The sequence below is a fragment of the Nomascus leucogenys genome, chromosome 11 (assembly GCF_006542625.1).
Source record: "Nomascus leucogenys isolate Asia chromosome 11, Asia_NLE_v1, whole genome shotgun sequence".
NCBI lineage: Eukaryota > Metazoa > Chordata > Mammalia > Primates > Hylobatidae > Nomascus > Nomascus leucogenys.
The window spans coordinates 46,850,665-46,872,566 of record NC_044391.1 but is presented as its reverse complement, the minus strand read 5'-3'; the positions used below and the strand labels follow the sequence as shown (position 1 = coordinate 46,872,566).

The 21,902-nt window shown below is 42.2% G+C and overlaps 1 protein-coding gene across 1 annotated transcript in view; it reads right to left on the bottom strand.

The window, feature by feature from the left end:
- The window catches only part of GNS (glucosamine (N-acetyl)-6-sulfatase), a 45,166-nt gene extending 23,593 nt beyond the window's left edge, over nt 1-21,573 (bottom strand). The window contains exons 1-8 of the mRNA XM_003252718.4: nt 21,216-21,573; nt 14,886-14,945; nt 10,191-10,397; nt 8,140-8,205; nt 7,301-7,399; nt 5,644-5,811; nt 3,342-3,424; nt 2,147-2,265 (exon numbers count right to left, since the gene is read on the bottom strand). Coding sequence (XP_003252766.1) covers nt 2,147-2,265; nt 3,342-3,424; nt 5,644-5,811; nt 7,301-7,399; nt 8,140-8,205; nt 10,191-10,397; nt 14,886-14,945; nt 21,216-21,407 — 994 coding nt within the window. The 5' untranslated portion in view covers nt 21,408-21,573. The remainder of the gene's footprint in view (nt 1-2,146; nt 2,266-3,341; nt 3,425-5,643; nt 5,812-7,300; nt 7,400-8,139; nt 8,206-10,190; nt 10,398-14,885; nt 14,946-21,215) is intronic.
- Between the last annotated feature and the right edge of the window lie 329 nt (nt 21,574-21,902).

Here is a 21,902-nt window from a genome sequence, read left to right as displayed (position 1 = left end):
TTTGCCTGGGTCTCTCGTTACTACAAGGCAGGAAAACAACAAATTCATCTTCTCTAAACAAATGACTAGAAGGGACTCCCTGGCTTATGATAGAACAAAATGAGCAAAAATAATGACAGGAAAGTATTGAAACACAAATACATAAAAAATTATGCATGCTACTCAGCCTCATCACAACTGAATGACGTTTACTCCAAAAACTGTCAAATGAACAAAAACACCTGTCCTGTGTTTCCTGAATAAACTGCATCTCAAAATAACCAAATAATTTGATAAGGGGAAGTTCTTCTCTGAGGAATTTCAGCTAATAAATACAAAAGAAAGGACAGGATTACAAAATCAACATTTTGTAGTTTCTGAGGGAATAATGAATTTAGGCAGCAATCATCAATGGAACAACAGAAAAGCTCATAGGAAGAGCTAAGGCTGAAACCACCTGACCCATCAATCAACACCAGCACCCCAACAACAGTGCAGCCAAATGCCATGGGCCTCATGACATGATGCAACAGGAAGTACACAGCAGCAGGCGAGGATGTACTGTCACCTGAAAATGCAAATTTCTATCAAGTCCCTAATCTAACTACCAATCTATAGGAAATGCTAACTAGAGATGAACAAGTTAAGGCACTATAAGACAGCAGTTAGTCAAATTCAGAATGTGAGACATTCTGATGGACAAAGACCCACTTCTCCCTGTAAATTCATGGCAAATGACAGAGTTAGAAGATATAAGAACTAAAGGTAGTATGTGGACTTTGCCTGCATCTTTTTTTTTTTTTTTTTTTTTTGAGATGGAGTCTCACTCTGTCACCCACACTGGAGTGCAGTGGCATGATCTCGGCTCACTGCAACCTCCACCTCCTGGGTTCAAGAGATTCTCCTGCCTCAGCCTCCCGAGTAGCTGAGACTACAGGCATGTGCCACCACACCTGGCTAATTTTTGTATTTTTAGTAGAGAAAGAGTTTTGCATGTTGGCCAGGCTGATCTGGAACTCCTGGCCTCAGGTGATCCACCTGCCTTGGCCTCCCAAAGTGCTGGGATTATAGGTGTGAGCCACTGTGACTGGCGGTCTGCATCTTGATACATAATAACCAGAGTCAGATGCATAATCCGATGTTGAATCCTGGAGTCATGTGTATGGGAGTTGCTTCAAAACCTTCTAGCAACAAAAGAAAAACACAGGGAGAGTAGGAAGAACTCAAAAGACTGGCCTCATGCAGCTGAAAATCTAAGCCGGATAATGGAGGCTATTTTACTATTCTCTACTTTGAGTGTTTAAAAATATTCACAGGCCGGGCGTGTGGCTCATGTCTGTACTCCTTGCACTTAGGGAGGCTGAGGTAGGCAGATTACCTGAGGTCAGGAGTTCAAGACCAGTCTGGCCAACGTGGCAAAAACCCATCTCTACTAAAAATACAAAAATTGGCCAGGCGTGGTGGTGTGTGCCTGTAGTCCCAGCTACTTGAGAGGTTGAGGCAGGAGAATCGTTTGAACCTGGGAGGTGGAGGTTGCTATGAGCCGAGATCATGCTACTGTACTCCAGCCTGGGTGACAGAGCGAGATTCTGTCCCCCCACCGCCCCCCAAAAAAAATCACAATAATGCATTAAATGCCTAAGCGATCTCCTCCTATGCAAGCAAGTCTCAAGTGAATTCCATTCAAGTAGACATTTATATATGTGGATAGAAGAAAACGTTTGCTTTTAACAACAGAAGGTCCAAGTAGAAAGCATGAAAGTCAAGGACACAGAGCTGACTCATCCTGCAGCTTTTGAAAAAAACAAAAACACCCAAAAAACAAATTCCATGAATGGCAAGAAAGTTTTCCCCACAAGACAACCTCCTTTTGGTTTTTCTATCTCAAATGCCTTCCATACGGCCTGCGTCCAACCCATCAAGCTCATGCTCTGCTCCCACTCCTAGAACACCATGTCATCTTGCATGTGAAACAGCAAATAATGAAACCTGGTTTCTCCACGTGGGAATGATGTGGTGCTCCAACTGGAGGGGTCCTAAGGACAAGATCCTCCCTCTGGCATGTCCACAGTTATAAAAAGACTAGAACTCCCTCCCAGGGCTCATTGGGTGAAAAAGGAAAGACATATTGTCAAAGATCACAGCAGTACCTAACCCTGCCTCTGACCTGTGTGATAGCCATTGTCTGAGGTATAGAAGATGTAAGTGTTGTTGAGCTCCCCAGTGAACTCCAGTCTCTTGACGAGTTTCTCCACAAGGTCATCAACTGAGAGGAGAGTTTGCCACCTGGATGTGAACAGAAGGTAGAAATGAGACTTCAGGGGCAATGGCTGAGGTATCACTATCTTGCCAAAAAAAAAAAAAAAAGAAAAAAGAAAAAAAAAACAAAGACACCCCTGTTTAAAAAAAAAAAAAATCCAAAACACTCTCCCCCAAAACTCAACTCCCCAATCTCCATTCTCTAGACCTTCCCATTGTAAAAAACAGATTAGAAAATTCCAGAACATAATTAATTCATTCCAAAGTTAACTGTTTCCAAAGAAATAAACTCGTTTTTAAATAACCAGTTAGCTTTACTTTTTATGGCCAATAGTGATGAGAGTAGAGACAATCGGAAGAGTTGTCCATTCTCAGTACTGTGGATTACAGATTAATTCAGATAGGACTGTGCTACAAAAAAGCTTAACATGTTTGAACTAGGAGCTGGCAAACTATGACTCATGGGCCAAAGCTTGCCCACTGTCTGTTTTTATAAAGTTTTATTGGACCACAACCATGCTCATTCATTTACATATTACTCAGGGCTGCTTTTGTGCTACAACAGCAGAGCTGAGTAGTTGTGACAGAATGTATGACCTGCAAGCCTATTAATATTTAATATCTGCCCCTTTACAGAAAAAGTTTGCTTATCCCTGGTCTAAACACTTCCTAAGAGAAAGTAATGGATTTTTAAAAATTGACTTAAGAGAATTTCTTGAAAATTCCAAATGGCAAAGGCAGATATTTTGATCTTGTCTAAGCTTTTCGGTCATTTGTCACATATGACCACAGGCTCTCTCAACCAAGTGACCTTTTCTTTAAAGCAGGAGAAAAAAATTCTACCACATGGTTCAAGTTTGCAATACTTTTGCCAAGTCCTAAAAATGGGCAGTCTAATTAGTACTGGGGTCCAAAGGCCACCTCATTCACTTGAGTGTAAAGGAATCTCTCTGCTTCTGGTGCCCCATCGAAGCTTCTCTCCCACTGACTTGCTTCCCTCTGTTTTTGTTTCAGAGACAACAATGTGGTGTGGTCCCCTCTTCATGAGCTGATTTGTAGGGCCCTTAAAACCACTCAGATTGTTATGTAGCAGCACCTCTTACCTTTTCCTAAATGCATTATCTAAAAACTGTATTGAAGAATTAGTCATTGGAGTCTTGGCTTGCCTAATTAACCAGTGCTTGTTCTAAAATTTAGAAGAAAAAAAATGTTAACACCAAGTCACCACAGTCAAACAAACTACTGGATTACTAGAGTAGATAATAAATAGAATCATTTCACTCATGCTTCAGCAAGAAGGAACTAACTGGAACTTGTTTAAGCAATTTCAGACCTTCTCTCCCCTCCTGTGTTCCTAAAATAGAAATTTCTGTAGATTAACTCAATCTCTCATTCTTCAGCTTCCCAGCACCTCCCAAACCATAAAAGGTCTTGGCTTCTCTGTTAGCAGCATTAAGAGATTTTAGAGGTTGTCACTGGGAAACTACTAGCTAAAACAAGATTACATTTACAACTCTGATCTTATGCCTTTGGTCTACTACAATTACAAAATGGGCAAATAACTTTACCTTCCTCTAAGTTGCTTTTTTTTGAGACAGAGGTAGAGGTTGCATTGAGCCAAGATCGCACTACTACGCTCCAGCCCAAGCCCAAGCTGGAGTACAGTGGCACGATCTCGGCTCACTGCAACCTGTGCCTCCCGGGTTCGTGCGATTTTCATGCCTCAGCCACCTGAGTAGCTGGGATTACAGGCGTGCACCAACATGCCTGTCTAATTTTTGTATTTTCAGTAGAGATGGGGTTTCCTCATGTTCGCCAGGCTGGTCTTGAACTCCTGGCCTCAAGTGATCCTCTTGCCTTAGCCTCCCAAAGTGCTGGGATTACAAGCGTAAGCCACCGCACCTGGTCTACCTTCCTCTAAGTTTTGCCCAGCCAAGATATCAGTCACCCTAGATCCCAAGGAAAAATCTTATTACAGCAATTTCCTAAAACTTCAAGTCTAAATCTGGAGGGCCCTCCCATTTAAACAAAGACATCCCTATAGACTATTCTCTCTATTCGTAAAACCCTAAGCCACCAGATCTCAAACTATGCTCCTCAAAGTGTTATTAAGTTTGAGAAATGCTATGCAGCATATTCTCCTGCTAGAAATTCACATTCAATCATGAATAACTCTGAGAAGTCCTGTAGCAGAGTGACTTATGTAACTCAAACTTTCCAAACTTACTTGACCATGGGAACTTTTTATTAACTTCTTTTGGAACACAGATTGAGAATGGTCCTATTTTACTTTACTTTTATTTGTTTTATTTTATTGAGATGGAGTCTTGCACTGTTTCCCAGGCTGGAGTGCAGTGTCACAGCAAGCTCCGCCTCCCGGGTTCACACCATTCTCCTGCCTCAGCCTCCCAAGTAGCTGGGAGTACAGGTGTCCACCACCACGCCTGGCTAATTTTTTGTACTTTTAGTAGAGATGGGGTTTCACCATGTTAGCCAGGATGGTCTCAATCTCCTGACCTCATGATTCGCCTGCCTTGGCCTCCCAAAGTGCTGGGATTACAGGCATGAGCCACCATGCCTGGCCAGTCCTCTAATTTAAAACCCAGTTCACTCAGCTTTGAAATTGTATTTAACAAGCACATGCCTATAATGTGCCAGGCAATATGCTAATTGTTTCTATGTACTTGAATTCATACAGTAGTTCCATGAAGCATCAAGAGCTCCCACTTCACGTGAAAAAATGAAGTTAAGCATCATGCTCATGGTCTGTACTGAGCTAGAAAGTGGTAGTTCTGAGTTTGACTTTATGACTCATTCTTTCTATAACTTTACAAGCAATTACAATTTCTGGATAACAAACCTGAGGCAATGCAGGCCTTCTGTCTTTGAACCAGGAAACTGTCTATACACCAAGCCAAGGGAAGTATAAGTAATTGGCACATGAGGCAAATATATGGGTTGTTGTGGCTCTTAATCATGTCACCTGGTTCATTTTTCCATTCAACTTCCCTTTCCAACCATATTGCTCTGTGCCACCCCTTCTTCCCATGCCTCAAAGGCTACTGAGGGCCACCAGGAGGCTGGTGCAGTCCCGGCTATGCCAGGAGGGAGGAGAGTCAGCACAGAGGTTACCAGGAGAGCCTGAGTGATATTCCTGTAAATTGGGAAAGATGGCATTCTTTACCATTCCCTGTCAACTCTCCAGCTGCTCACTGGATGTATAGCAGGAACTTTATCTGTACTTGCAATGCAAGTTTATACTATCGGTTGTACTAGGGACAGATGCAATTACCTCTAAAATATTGTGAAGAGAAACCCACTACATGGCTCAAAGGCTTCCTAACAAGTATATCATATAGTTAATTATACTGAGTATGGCTGAATACAAGGGTTGGGGGAAGCTACCGTTCCATGGATGTTGAAGTTCTTGTTTCTTGGTGCAAAGACATTCTGGAAAGCCTTCTGGTACTGAGGTGCAGCTGTCCAAGGCGAATGAGGAGCTGGAGTGGCGATCATCATGAAGAAGGGCTCAAAGTTGGACTTGTAGTCCAGAAAGTCCAAGGAGACATTAGCCTGACACATAAAAAGATTTGTCATCTCCTACCTTACCCAACAGATGAGTATTTAATAGATAAATGTCTTCTGGTGAGCAGACAATACAGGGTCTTATTAGCTTTTAAGCAATCTTAGCACATGATCTTATGTCATAGCCATTTGCAAGCATATTGTTGGAACACATATATTTGTTTTTTAGGCAATACTTTAAAAACTGAGAAGCATACCAACATAAGAAGGAAATTAAGACCTTGATGACTTTATATGACCTGGAAATCATGTCTTCCACAAAGAAGGAAACAGTAACTTGGCTATTTTAGTATTAACTTACACTAATGGAGATTATGGTATCTACACGTGATGCCTTAAAGAATGTAAAGAGAGTCAACTTACAACAGTGGGAAAGGTAGATTGTTACCTTAACCTTATGAAAATATGTAGAAGGTAGATGTCACAAATTATGCACTGAAGTAGGTAAGTGAATAATATTAGATTCAAATACATTCCACTAGGGCTTTAATACATGGACTTAGTCTTTCCTTTGCTTATCAGGAGATACTTTATGAAAATGAAGGCATGCTATATACATGTTGTTTTTCATTGTTCTGAAGTAATTTCATTTATTCCCAACACTAACTCAAAAGATACTGACTGTATCTATCTCCTATAACCCCTCCATCCACCTTTCACTCCAGTCCTATCAGTTTCCTTGTGGTTTCTCAAATATTCCAGGTAAACTCCTGCCTCAGGGCCCTCCCACTTACTGTTCCCTGACTCTGTAGCACTCTTCCCCCTGATCTGCACAGCTCATTCTCACCTACTTCAGGTTTCTGCTTAAATGTTATCTAAGTAACCTCATAACCTAACATTTCTCTAACTGATCACCAGCTAATGATGCAACACATAAGACTGTGTGTGTTTGTGTGTGTAAATAAAATTACCTTCCACAGAATCAGGGACTTTGCTTCATTTACTGCTGAACACTGGCTACACTAGGTGCTGAACTATTGAGTGAATATATAATACTATTGAAGACTGTCGTTAGAAACGCCTCAGAATAGGAAAGTCCCAATTTCACCTGCTTTCAGTAATTTTTATATATAAATACCCAATGCCCAAATAAATCCAGTATCCCTATCCCTCCATCCTCATAATGGGTCCTGTGAAGCTGCCATCTTGTAGCTTGTGAGTAAAACTGGGGTCAAGAGTAGGCACCCTTACAAAGTAAAACCTCTACAAAGTAATCTCTGTAGTCGAAGAGATTAACCTTTGGAAAAGGGATTTGTTGCTGGAATTTCAAGAGCATTAGATCTGAGCCTGGCTTATACACAAAACACCCTGAGGAGTTTGTAATCAGCTAGAAATACTCTTGGGCAGTTAGACCAAGTTACTGTGCATTTATATTACCCAACACAAACAAATAAGATTATAGGTTTTGTAGGCAGAGTCTTCAATCAAATGTGAGCCAACCCTGTAAGGACAGAGCTACAGAGCTTCTGCAACTCACCAAAACATCTGTCAGGTAGTCCACACTATAGTTTTCGCCATGCTTCCGTGCCTTCCCATTGATAGACAGGGTATAATTATAATACTTAGAATTCTTTTCCTATTAAAAAGAGGAAAGTCAAATTTGTTATGAGGTCAGTGCACAAAGTAGAAGTCTGAATCCATGCTGGGCTAAACTATACTCTGAGCAGTGGTAAGACATTAAAAAGATAATTACTCAAGTCAATACTGAATTGGATTTTTTGACTAGGGTTTTATTAAAGACAAGCATAGTTTCAATTATACATTCTAGTTTAAAAGCCAGAAGTAGATGAGGTAGAAAAGCAAACTACTTTGCTAAACCTTGTACAATGCAGGAAAAACATCCCAGAAAGGAGTGACTCACAAGTCAATGGACTTTTTTTTTTTTTTTTTTTTTAAAGAGACAGAGTCTCTCTCTGTTGCCCAGACTGGAATGCAGTGGCACAATCACAGCTCACTGCAGCCTCAAATTCCTGGGCTCAAGTGATCTTCTTGCCTCAGCTTCCCGAGTAGCTGGGACTACAGGCACACGCCACCACACCCAGCTAATTTTAAAATTTTTTGTTGAGATGGGGTCTCGCCATTTTGCCCAGGCTGATCTCGAACTCCTGAACTCAAGAGATCCTCCTGTCTCTGCCTCCCAAAGTGTTGGGATTCTAGGCACGAGCCACTACACCTGGCCACAAGTCAATAAATTTTAAGGTTTTTAAAATGACTAATTGTAAAAGCAAATAAAGTTATGTCAATATCAGAGCTAAATTAAACATTCTGCATCTGTAGGGCTGCATAAAATTGTCACGGACTTCAATAATCACTCACCAAGGCATACCAGTAACTCCAACCCAGAGGAACGTGTTCTAGTCCACCTGCATCTGGGGCTCCATACTGAAAAGCAGAACAAATAGGGACAATTACAAGTCCTTAGATATGACCAGACCAGAAAGAAACAGGAAACTTTACAATCTTTTTAGACCAGTGCCTGAAACATAGTAGGTACCTAATTTCCCCAAATAGACCCTAGTCAAAAATAAACTCTAATAATCCTAGGAACTTCTAAAGCAGGAGTTGGCAAACTACAGCCAGTGAGCCAAATCTGGCTTGATGACTTTTGTATGAACAGCAAGCTAAGAATTTAACAATCTTAAAATATAAAAGTTAATCAAAATAAGAATATTTTGTGAAATGTGACAATTACATAAAATTCAAATTTTAATAGCGATAAAGAGTTTTATTGGAACACAGCCACATTCATTTACATAGTGCAGTGTCTGTGGCTGCTTTCACGCTACAGAGGCAGAGCTGAATAATAGCAACAGAGACATATGGCCTGCAAGGCCTGAAATGTTTACTATCTGACCCACTACAGAAAAAGTCCACACAGCCTATCCCACACAGCCTATTCATGGGGTGAATGCTGAGCTGCTGATACCATAGAATGAATAGTCCAACTGACCCTAAGCAGTTCAAATAATCAGACTATAAGCTATTGACTTATTATATGTTGAACATCCCAAATCTGAAAATCCAAAACTTTTTGAGTGCCAACATGACAGTCAAAGGAAATGTTCACTGGAGCACTTCAGATTTGGACTGTTCAACCAGTAAGTATCATGCAAATATTTCAAAATCCAAAAAATCTGAAACACAAAATACTTCTGGTCCCAAGCATTTTGGATAAGGGATAATCTGTATTTCAGTTGCCCTGCAGATGAAACCCACTTTTAGAGCTCGATTTATCTGATGAGATGAATAAAATAAAGAAACCACAGAATTATCCCACTTTATCCTTACAAGGTTTAATGCCATCCACTTAAGGCAGAATTTAATCCCTGAAAACAACATCTTTATACTTTAACGGTCTCTCTTAATTTTATATACACAAGAGATGACCTTCAATATGCAAAGTAGTGTAAGCTCTCTTTATGACCCATAGCCCCAACCAAATGATCCAGTATCCACAGTTCCTATTTCTCATGATCCTTTTCAAACTGACTCATCTTCCTGTAAACTCACAAGGTTGCAGATTCCCCCAATTATTGGGGGGACGGGAGAATTAACAGAAAATCCAGATCAGATATTAAGATCTCTAGCAACTACAGATAAAGAGTATAAGTACATTTTCTCTGTCTTGAACCCCCAGTTTAACTGCAAGAGCTAACCCCAAACATTCTCAAACATACTATTTCCTTTAAGCTTGGACTTTGGGTAAAAGCTAAGGCCAATGTGTGAATGTGGGCACATGGAATCCAGCCTTGACAGGTCACCACGAGGTATCCCTCCATCCAGGTCTACAAGGCTGGCGTACCAGCTGCTGGCCATACACTTTAATGACCTGCACGACCCTGACTCTGGGTAACTAATCTCTGCACATTTTGTTGCCATGTTTCACATTAGAAAATGAGTTAAGCATTAAGTTGTTATAATTCAGAAACGATTCTAAGAAATCTGAGGAAAGATTCTAAGATGAAAAATGTCTTCAGTTAGACACTGATAACAGGGAATGGAAACAAAGATACCATGACAGCCACATGACAAACAGAATTCCTGAGGAAAAAGGGAAGACGCATCAGACAGCAGCACTCTCAGGACAATTTTTAAATACATGCTCCTGGGACTACTGAAAGGAACAAGTGCCCATATCATATAAATACACAAGCACTTACCCAAATCATGTAAATATGTACATGTGTACTTATATGAACATATTTACATGCTATGGGTACTTGTTCTTGTTTAATGGGCAGATTCACAGAAAACAATGTACACCAAGAAATCCTTTAACATTAATTGAAATTAACAATAAAATTAACATGAATTATATTCACATTTTAAAAGCCATTATAAAAAAAGATACAAATCATTCAACATACCTCATTTAAATATTTCCCTGCAAAAAAGGTCTGATAACCACACATTGATCTGAGAATTGCTGGGAAAGTATTTGGTTCTTGGATCTTCTGCCAGGACTTACTACTGCAGTTCCCCTCTAGAGTGTTGTTCACAACGTGATGATTATGTGGGTACTTTCCTGTCAGGATACTGGCTCTGCTGGGGCAGCAGAGAGCACTTGGCACATACTACAAAGGAAAGGAAGCAAAAAGGACAAAGTCACACAAGAAAGATGGACTTCTCATCATTGTTAAAGAGAGTAAAGAAAAGCTCCTTAATACTCTACTTCAAATATGTAGTTTCTCATGGAATATATATATATATTTTTCTACACATGACATACTTCAGGGCTGCTTTAAATCATAGTGGAGACATTAAAGCAGACAGAACAAACTGAGAGAACGGATTTCTTTCTCAAGTGGCTTCTTTCTGCAGGATAACGGTAATTCTAGTCTCATCTGCCATAGAGATAGTTGTTTTTTGTTTTTTTTTTCTTCTGAGGCAAAGTCTCACTCTGTCACCCAGGCTGGAGTGCACTGGCGACAAGCACAGCTCACTGCAGCCTCGACCTCCTGGCGCAAGTGATCCTCCCACCTCAGCCTCCCAAACAGCTTGGAGTACAGGTGCGTGCCACCACTCCTGGCATTTTTTTTTTTTTTCATTTTTTTATTTGTAGAGATAACATTCTTCCTGTGTTGTCCAGGCTCGTCTCAAACTCGTGGATTCAAGTGATCCTTCCACCTTGGCCTCCCAAAGTGCTGGGATTACAGGTGTGAGCCACTGCACCCAGCCAGAAATAATATTTATACACAGGGGGCACAGCATGGTGAGAGACGGGTCTTAACCAAAGACAAAGTATACTACTTGGATACAATTGAGACACAGTGGTTCATCTGCAGGCTGATCTGCAGCTTTACACATTTCTGTATCATTTTATACACTGGACACAGACTTTTTTCCCTACTGTAATTATATTTCCATTAGCTACTGTCAGCAACAGATTTTCCCCATTCTACCCAATCATATTGGTACACATCACCAAGCCACTTCACAGAAAGGTAATACTAGCTTATACTTGGACCAGCAGGGAAGGAATGGGCATTTGAGCACACACTCATGTCAAAATTGGGTATTATCCTTTTAATATTAGCAAGTTTTTTTGCCTTTCAAATTTGATTTGGCATTTTTATTTTTTTTTATTTTTTTGAGATGGAGTCTCACTCTGTCGCCCAGGCTGGAGTGCAGTGGCGCGATCTTGGCTCATTGCAAGCTCCACCTCCTGGGTTCACACCATTCTCCTGCCTAAGCCTCCCAAGTAGCTGGGACTACAGGCACCTGCCACCATGCCTGGCTAATTTTTTGTATTTTTAGTAGAGATGGGGTTTCACCGTGTTAGCCAGGATGGTCTCGATCTCTTGACCTCGTGATCCACCCACCTCAGCCTCCCAAAGTACTGGGATTACAGGCGTGAGCCACCGTGCCCAGCCGATTTGGCATTTTTAAATAATGGTGAGGATGAACATTCTCCCCATGTACTGACTGACTGTGTTTACGTGAACGGTTTGTTCATATACTTTGCTCATTTTTTTCCTCCAGGGTTGTTGGCCTCTTGTTACATAAGATTTAAGTTAAGGAAGAATTCAGCCATGTTACAAATACTTCCCATTTTTACTTTTGCCTTTTAATTTTATTAGATGTTTGACTTCTTAAGTTTAAATTGGCAACTCTTAACTCTTTCTCTTTTTGTTTTCTGATCAATTTTATGGTCAGTACACAGTTTATCTTAATATTACATTTTAGCATCTGGTACAGCAATTTCTTTTTTTTTTTTTTTTTTTTGAGACAGGGTCTTACTCTGTCACCCAGGATGGAGTACTCAGCTCACTGCAACCTCTGCAACCTCAGGGTTAAGCAATCCTCCCACCCCAACTTCCCAAAGTAGATGGGACCACAGACAGGCACCACCATGCCTCTGTTTTTGTTGCTGTTGTTGTTTTGAGATGGAGTTTCGCTCTCGTCGCCCAGGCTGGAGTGCAGTGGCATAATCTTGGCTCACTGCAACCTCTACCTCCTGGGTTCAAGCAATTCTCCTGCCTCAGCCTCCCAAGTAGCTGGGCTTATAGGCGCTTGCCACCATGTCTGGCTAATTTTTTGTATTTTTGGTAGAGATGGGGTTTCACCATGTTGGGTAGGCTGGTCTCGAACTCCTGACCTCAGGTGATCTGCCCACCTCATCCTCCCAAAGTGCCGAGATTACAGGTGTAAGCCACCATGCCTGGCCCAATGCCCAGGTATTTTTAAGTATTTTTAGTAGCAATAGGCTCTTGCCGCATTGCCCAGGCTGGTCTCAAACTCCTGAGCTCAAGCAATCCACCTGCCTCAGCCTCCTAACGTGCTGGGATTACAAGCATGAGCCACTGTAATTTTCTTAAAAAATTACTTTGATTATTCTCATCTATTTATTATTCCAGATAACTTTTGGAATCACTTGAGTCTCAAATAATCTTGTTAGGATTACAACTAGAATAAACTTTTTATTATATAATATTGTGTCTTAGCTGAGCACAGTGGCTCACACCTGTAATCCCAGCTATTTGGGAAGCTGAAGTAGAGGATCACTTGAGGCCAGGAGTTTGAGACCAGCCTGAGCAACAGAGTGAGACCCTGTCACTAAAAAAAAGTAGAAAAAAATTGGCCGAGTGTGGTGATGCATGCCTGTAGTCCCAGTTACTTGGGAAGCTGAGGCGGGAGGATCGTCTGAGCCCAGGAGTTTGAGTTCAAGTCTTCAGTGAGCTATGTCACTGCACTCCAACATGGGCGATAGAGTGAGACCCTGTCTCAAAAAAGAAAAAAAAAAAAAAAAGAAAAGAAATGTATATAAAATGATGTGCATATCTACGTATCAAATATTTTTTATCTTACCACTCGCATCATTTTGTAAAATACATAGGTCATAGCCATTTCTGGCCCCAACCAGTTACTCTTAGAGAGTTTATAAATTATGAATGAGGCTGGGCATGGTGGCTCACACCTGTAATCCTAGCACTTTGGGAAGCTGAGATGGAAGGATCGCTTGAGCTCAGGAGTTCCAGACCAGCCTGGGCTACATAGTGAGTGAGACCTTTTCTCTATCTTTACATAGAATAAAAAGAAATAATTACGAATGAGATATTTTGTCTCCCACCTTCTATTTTTCTAACTGATTACATGGAAGAAAGTTATTTTTATTTTTTAATTTTTATCTTGCTGAATTCTAGTGATTTTACAGGGTTTTCAATAATTATCCTGTGTTTCTTAGATAGAAAATCCAAACAAGCAGAAATAATTTTTCCAATATTTTTACCTCTTATTTCCATAAGACTTATGGCAATGACTAGATAGTCAGAACAACATTAAGTGGAGCACTGTTACATCCCTAACAGCAATGCCCTGCGTCTTTTACCTTATGTATTTGAAATAGGCATCACAGTCAGGATGTATTCTTACGATAACTTATTACCAGGAAAGGATGCTAAAATTTCAGAGTACTTTCTAGTATCTATTGGGAAGAACATTCAGTTTTCCTTCTTTCAGTTACTTGTATCATGTTGGTAGACATATAATAACCAACATCGTGTAGTATTTACTATAAGAAGTCAGGCATTAGCTGGGCGAGGTAGCTCAGGCCTATAATCCCAGCACTTTGGGAGGCCAAGGCGGGCAGATCACTTGAGGTCAGGAGTTCAAGACCAGCTGGCTAACATGGTGAAACCCCATCTCTACTGAAAATACAAAATTAGCAGGGCATGGTGGTGGGTGCCTGTAATCTCAGCTACCCAGAAGGCTGAGGCAGGAGAACTGCTTGATCCCCAGAGGTGGAGGTTGCAGTGAGTCGAGATCACGCCACTGCACTCCAGCCTGGGAGACGAAGCGAGACGCCATCTCAAAAAAAAAAAAAAGAAGAAGAAAAGAAAGAAAAAATAAGTCAGGTACCGATAGAAGTGTTCTACACCTATTAACCTATTAACTCAACCTCACAACAACTCTGAAGAAGATTTTGGTACTCCCTTTTATAAATGGGGAGGAAGAGGGCCAGAGAGGTTAAATAGTTTGTCCAAGGTCACACTGCTAGAAAAGAGGCAGACAGGGTGTTCCAGCCTAGGCGGTCTGGCTCCAGAGTCTGAGCACTTAACATAACACTATGCTACTGTTCAGGGATTTCCTGATAGTAGGGTACCCTTACATTCCTGGACAACCATTCACTTGGTTATGTACATGGTTCTTGAAAATGAATTGCTAATACTTTATTTTCTGCATCTATATTTATGGGGCGTGTGTGTTGCTATTTGTCAGTTTTGGCTATTAGGGTTAATTGGGTTTTTACCAAGGAAAAGTTTACACAGCATACATATTCCTTGATTTTTTATAATCCATTTTCAAACCTCAAATGGTGAGGTTTAAAATAAAATTCTCTAGTTCTGAGACTGGCTTAGAAATATCTGCAATTAATCTTCAATTGATAAGAGGTAATATTTCAATTAGAAGAGTTTATACCACATTATATAAATCCTTCCTTCAGATCAAGCATTTAACAAGGAAAAAACCACGTAGATCATACCAGATTCCCGAGAAGAGAGTATCTTCTTAGAAAACAAACACAGTTAAATTAACAAAATTGAATTCGCTTTCAAACTTACAGCACTGGAAAAAGTCATCCCCATCTCTCCGATGAGAGCTTTGGTTTTCTTTAGTGGTGTCTGTAAAAGTAAGTAATTATCCATTAAACAATTTCTTCCAATAAATTGAGACACACAGGCCAGAATTCCTGTTTTGTTACATCTTACTCAATCTTTTATTCCCAAATGGTCAGCTCTAAGCAACAGCCAAAGAGAGTCCTGTATGATTCTAGAGACAAGTTTGGTTCCGGCCAGCTCCATCCTGTATAAAAGTGCAGGAGGTCAAAATGCTTGCAGGAAGGGAAAGTTCAGCTGATGGCAATAACATCTTTGTGCGCTTATTAGTCATCAGCCCCCAGATGAGGCAGATAGGGCAGACCTATCTCCATGAATTAATCTTTAGAAGTAGGATGTGGGAAACGATATAAAGGGAGCTTTCCGCCCTATAGAACAGAAGTAAGACAACAGTTGGATTCTGAAAGCCAGACAAGGCCTCAGGGCTCAGAGACTGATTCAAACCTCACGCACTCAGTGGAGGAGGCCAGACGCACACTGTTCAACTACCAGCTACTGTTGTCTGCATAGACCCACAAGCACCTCAGGATAAGGACTTGAACCAGGTGGCAAGCAGGTGTACACAGAACACTGTCAGGCAAAAGGCTACTCAGAAACTATTTTATGTCTTGCTTTTCATCTTTTGTTCAAAATCTAAGATCCTTACAAGTACAGAGAACAATTAACTTCCCCCTAGAGTGAGAACAAAAGTATGAAGACAGTCATTTAAATACGAATAAAAGGAACACTAATATTCTTCAGATTCCAGACAGCAAAAAGCACCATTGAAGAGGTCATTTTAGTTGTAATATGTGTCAGTTCACGATGATTCTGAGATACCTTTGAAACCTAAGACCATATTGAATGCAGTTTTAAGTATATTTTGTTGTGCAATAATTCCTTAAAGATCGCTAATCTAAATATATAAGTAGATTAACAGGAGCCTCATTTTCAATAATGTATAAATGACTTTTCCCCATTGTTTTATATAAATGCAAAACCTACGGAATCCAGAAACTCAAAAGGATGAGGATTCTAACTTATCCAAAAAAAGCTCTGATAATTTCATGAGTAGATCCAGAAGAGGCTGCCAAGAGACACTAGAGATGCAGAAGATCTTCGCCAGCCTTCCGAAGCAAGGTCATCAGCCATACTCTCCTCAAAGCATCACTGGGTACCATCCTCAGGAAAAGAATACTGGGCTTAATGAGACACTGGTTTGATAAAAAACCTGAGTTACTATGAGGACATTTGAAGGTGAAATGAGGATTCAAAGAGTTAAGTGGAGAAAAGGACCAGAGTTGACTGTATGGGACTTAATTGCCAAACTGATAAATATGTAAAACTATGAAAGAATATCTGATTTACAGTAAGACTGTGTAATAACATTTATTAAACACAACATGTGCCAGGCATTAATCTAGGCAGTGGTGGACAGAGGATAGATGGTCCTTGCCCTTATGACCCCTGCACTCCTGGGGACTTAAAAACTAACAGGTAAACAATCAGTCATTTCAGGTGGTGATAAGTGCTATGAAGAGAATAAACCAGGATGATGTGATTGCAGCTGGTGGGAGGAAAGGGGAACTACTTTAGGTGGGTGGTCAGGAAAGGCCTCTCAGGAGGTAACTTCAGTACGGAGAGCCATGCGATAAGGAGTCAGTCATGCAAAGATTCAGAAGATGTTTCAGGCTGGGTATATAGCAAGTACAAGGGCTGCCAGAGGAAGGAGGGAGGCACCTGGGAGGAAACAGAGAAGCCAGTGTGGTGATGGAAGCAGCTTAGGGAGGAAAAGGGAGAGTGAGGTAAGACGAGATCAGAGAGGTAGGCAGGAGTCAGCAATGCAGGGCCATATAGGAATTTAGACTTTAGGCCTGGTGCAGTGGCTCACACCTGTTATCCCAGCACTTTAGAAGGCGGAGGCAGGAGGACTGCTTGAGGCCAGGAGTTTGAGACCAGTCTGGGCAACACAGCAAGATCCTGGCTCTACAAAAGACATAAAAATTAGCTGGGCATGGTAGTGCACGCCCATAGTCCCAGCTACGTGGGAGGCTGAGGTGGGAGGATTGCTTGTGCCCAGAAGTTCGAGGCTGCAGTGAGCTATGACTGCACCGCCGCAATCTAGCCTAGGCAAGAAGAGTGAGACCTTGTCTCCAAAAAAAAAAAAGTTTTTATTAACTGTCATCTTTATACTGCTAACAATAGTACAAAAGATAACCATAATCCGTGCTTAATTGAAAAAGTCCCAAACAAGAAACCACACTGTACCCAAAATGTGTGTCTCTATGCTAATTACAATGTAAAATGAATCCTTAAGATCTAAGCAAAGACAGCGGCTGGTCAAGTTAGGGCCATGCAACAGTCTTTAAGCAGCAGCCAATTTCATGCCTTCATGTGGGCAAACATGTTACTCTGCTCACCCCAAGCAGAATCCTTTTCATTAAAACCCTAAAGAATCATTTACTTTCCTGGTTCCATGTACAGTTGCTCTGAAACGACAATTCTGGTAATTCTGTGGCTAACAATGGAAATTGTTTTGCTTTCAATGAAGCAATGACATATTCATTCTCACACCTGTAATCCCACCACTTTGGGAGGCTGAAGTGGGCAGATCACTTGAGGTCAGGAGTTGGAGATCAGACTGGCCAACATGGTGAAATCCCGTCTCTACTAGAAATACAAAAATTAGCCAGGCATGGTGGTGGGTGCCTGTAAACCCAGCTACTTGGGAGGCTGAGACAGGGGAATCGCTTGAACCCAGGAGGCGGAGGTTGCAGTGGGCCGAGATCGCGCCACTGCACTCCAGCCTGGGTGACAGAGCAAGACTCCATCTCAAAAAAAAAAAAAAAAAAAATTCTTCCCCTACCTTTCATCATAGTTTCTTCTGTCACTTGCCTGCGGTTTTGGCCAAATGTCACTTTTCTTAGAGTAAGTGATTTTTTTTTTTTTTGGAGACGGAGTCTTGCTCTGTCACCCAGGCTAGAGTGCAGTGGCACCATCTCGGCTCACTGCAACCTCCACCTCCTGGGTTCAAGTGATTCTTCCACCTCAGCCTCCCGAGTAGCTGGGACTACAGGCACGCGCCACCATGCCCGGCTAATTTTTGTATTTTTAGTAGAGACAGGGTTTCACCATGCTGGCCAGGCTGGTCTTGAACTCCTGACCTCGTGATCTGCCCACCTCGGCCTCCCAAAGTGCTAGGATTACAGGCCTGAGCCACCGCGCCCGACCGTGAATGATTTTTAAAAGAGTAACTTATGCTTCTGTGAAAAGCGGTGTGTCCACCACACTATAATGATGTTTAAGTAAAATCAAGAAAGTGATAAGAACAGTGTCCTGGCAAAACAAAAAATAAAAACAGAGTCCCACAGATACCTGGAACAAATACAATGAAATGTTAAAAACGATGCTACTATATAAAAGAGCATTTCAAAGATGCCTGAAAAATTCCACTATAAATCTAAATCATGTTGTAAATGCTATCTACAATCCTTTGACCTGAGTTAGTTTGGTGGGGGTTGACCACCATTTATTTTGCCAACTATGGCAGCAATCTGTAATCTTTTTTAGGTTAGAGGTCTTTCCACAAAAATGAAGATATTATACACAAAGTTTTACATGTAAATTAAGGAGTTCCATGATGTCACTGGCATCCCCGAATGTCACCTGCAGACATCTCTGACCTATGGTGTGATTATGCTGGTGTGGGTATGTGGAATGAAATCTGATTATTATCACAGTATTCTAGAATAGGAGAAAAAGCATGGTGCTCTGAGGTCATAAGATACCCAGGCTTTGTCCAGTATTAGCTATATGAACTTAGTCATGTCACTTGACCACCTTCCAGCTTTAGTTTCCTTTTAAAATAAGGATATTATGTACAGCAGAGGACTCCTGTGATGACTGAAGCACAAGTATAAAAATCCTCATATTCTGCTCGGCTCCAAGTAAGTTCTCAAATGCTCTTGTCTTAGCTCTTCCCCTTGGAGTCCTGCTTGACAATTAGTGGTAGAATATTCTGAAAAAGCCTAGAAGAGAAGCCAGAATTCTTGAGTTTGGAACATTAAGTTTGACTTATGCCCTCCACTCAATTTTGGTACCTCTCTCCAGCAGAAACGCTTATTAAAAAAAAGAATCTGGGCCGAGACAGTGGCTCATGCCTGTAATCCCAGCAGTTTGGGAGGCTGAGGTGGGCGGATTACTGGAGTCCAGGAGTTCAAGACCGACTTGGACAACATGGAGAAATCCTGTCTCTACAAAATATTTAAAAATTATCTGGACGTAGTGACACGTGCCTGTAGTTCCAGCTACTAGGGAGACTGAGGCAGGAGGACTGCTTGAGACTAGGAGTTCAAGGATGCAATGAGCCTTGACTGTACCACTGCACTCCAGCCTGGATGACAAAGCAAGACCCTGACTCAAAAAATCTGCTGCTGGCTTAAGGAAGCAAATTGGATTAACATACTAAAAGGAAGAGACCTCAAATACACACAGACTACAGCCATGGTTTATAAGAATTGATGAAACAACTCTGAATACCTTATATTTAAGTAATGAATTTTGTTTTCAACACCTAAAAAAGCCTGACCTTTTAACTGAGTACTTTAGTCACTGCTAGAGAAGGCTTGCTTTTTCTGGACAAAACACTCTTCAAGGACGCAATTTTTTTTTTTTTAATAAAAAAGGAATTTTGTGGGCAGACAAGTTAAGTGCAGTAGTTGGAAGAGTAGTGAACCTAAAGTGTAGGAGGAAAATTAAATCAAGACTGATGTCAACATGGCTTGGTAGAAACTAACAGACAATGAAGCATATATGGCAGGAAGAAATGTGTACTCAAAATACAAGTCTCTTAAACATCAGCTATAAGAGACTCTCAAGCTCTTGAGCACAACCTAAGAAATATATTTTACAACTCAGGAACAAAGAGAGATAGATAATGATTACCTTTATCAAGTGTAACACACACACTCACACACACGGACATTTTCTATTCTATTCCAGAGGAAATAAAAAATGTTGGTAGTTACTAAACTGATTTCACAACTCACTCACGGGTTGGGACCAGAGGTTTGAAGGACACTGAGCTAGGGTGTGTAACTACACAAGAAAAGTTAGGAACGTCTTGCCTGGAGTATTTCATAGTCTCAGCATTCGGCTGAAAGCAAAAAGAGAACTGAAACGAATAAAGCAATAGAGCATTTGGTTTTAAAGCGAAGAGAGGAATGGTGAACCCAGGGTCAGAGGACTCTGCCTCAACTACTCATGTCTTGGGCAAGTTACTTTCTGGGCCTCCATGGGGAAGGGGTTGGAGTGGATGTTTCCAAAGGTCACACATTCCATAATCCTGCAATACACAAGCAAAAGTAACTCTGGGAAAAAAAATGAAGTCTTGTGACAACACCCATTAGGTAGAAAATGAAACACTGACAGTCTCTAATGCAACAGTCAGGTGTTCAGTCAGACTAATTGAATTTTCTTGATCCTTGTGAGGCAACACACACCCTAAATAGTTCGACGGTTGGCCTACCAGATTAGTTCACTTCAGGCTTTTTTTTTTTGAGACGGAGTCTCGCTCTGTCGCCAGGCTGGAATGCAGTGGCACGATCTCGGCTCACTGCAACTTCCGCCTCCCGGGTTCAAGCGATTCTCTTTCCTCAGCCTCCCAAGTAGCTGGGACTACAGGTGTGCGCCACTACGCCCAGCTAGAATTATTGTATTTCTGGTAGAGACGGGGTTTCACCATGTTGGCCAGGATGGTCTCGATCTCTTGACTTTCTGATCCGCCCGCCTCGGCCTCCCAAAGTGCCGGGATTACATGAGTGAGCCACCGCGCCCGGCCCAGGCTTATTTTTATTGACATCAGATACAGACATTGTATACAGGCACAAACGTGGAGGTGGTCTAGGTCCCTCATAAAGGGGACTGGAGTTGTCTGTGATCCTCTAATCCAAAAGAAAAACAATCAGGGCTTGAGTGCTCTTAGCACCTGATTCTCATTGGTTCAACCCATCCTCCACTGGTCTCCACATGTTTATCTTGAGATATTAACGTAAACTCCACAGCAGTACGGTCCAGACTAGAAGCTCTGTGTGCTGTACGCATGTGCCTCAATCCAGAAAGGAAAAGAGTGTTGCAGTCCCTTACACCGGCACAGAGGGCCTCAGGTGGGAAAACCAAACCTACCCAAGGGTAAGACAGCCAGTTCGGGGAGGGGGGTGGTGGGGACCGGGAAAGAGAGCAACAAACCGGAGAGTCAGCCCGAGAGATAGAGGGGCGGGGCAGAAACAGAAGAGTTACCAGGCCGCCGAGCACTTCGTCCTGGTCGTCCGTGAGGAGCAGCACCACGTTGGGCCTCCGGGTTCCCGCAGCCACCCCGAAGACCCCCAGGCAACCGCCCAGCACCAGCAGCAGCAGCGCTGGGCGGCAGGAGGGCAGGTGGCGGGGGCTGCCCCGCCGGAGCCGACCTGGGGCTAGAGGCAGGAGCCGCATGGCGGACAGGCTCCGGGGTGACCCCGGGACGGGACGGAGGGACGCACAGGTAGCTGAAGGGCGAGAGGCCGACCAGCCGAAAGAAGAAAAAGCCGTGCCTTGAAGGCCGGTGGCTGGGGTCAGACGTTTTCTCCCCAGGAGCGATCACGTGAGCCGGGGACAGGGGGCGGAGCACGCTGCGCGGCCACGTGATGATCGGCGTGGGCGGGGCCGCGGACTGGCGCAGCCGCGAGAGAGGCACCAGGCAGTGGCGGAAAAGGGGCGGGGAACAGCAAAAAAGGGCGGAGAACCGGGAAAAGGTCAAGACCCGTGCGTACCTCTCGCGCAGGCTCGGGTTGCGTTCTGGTAGGACGTGTTTCTGAGCGCTTGGTGGAAAGATTTAAATAGGGGAAGAGAAGATGAAAAGCAGGAAGGAGTTGGCAAATACTAACCAGCCGATTAACGAAGAGAAAGGAGGACTGTACGTAGCAGATATTATCATCAGCTGGTGAGGAA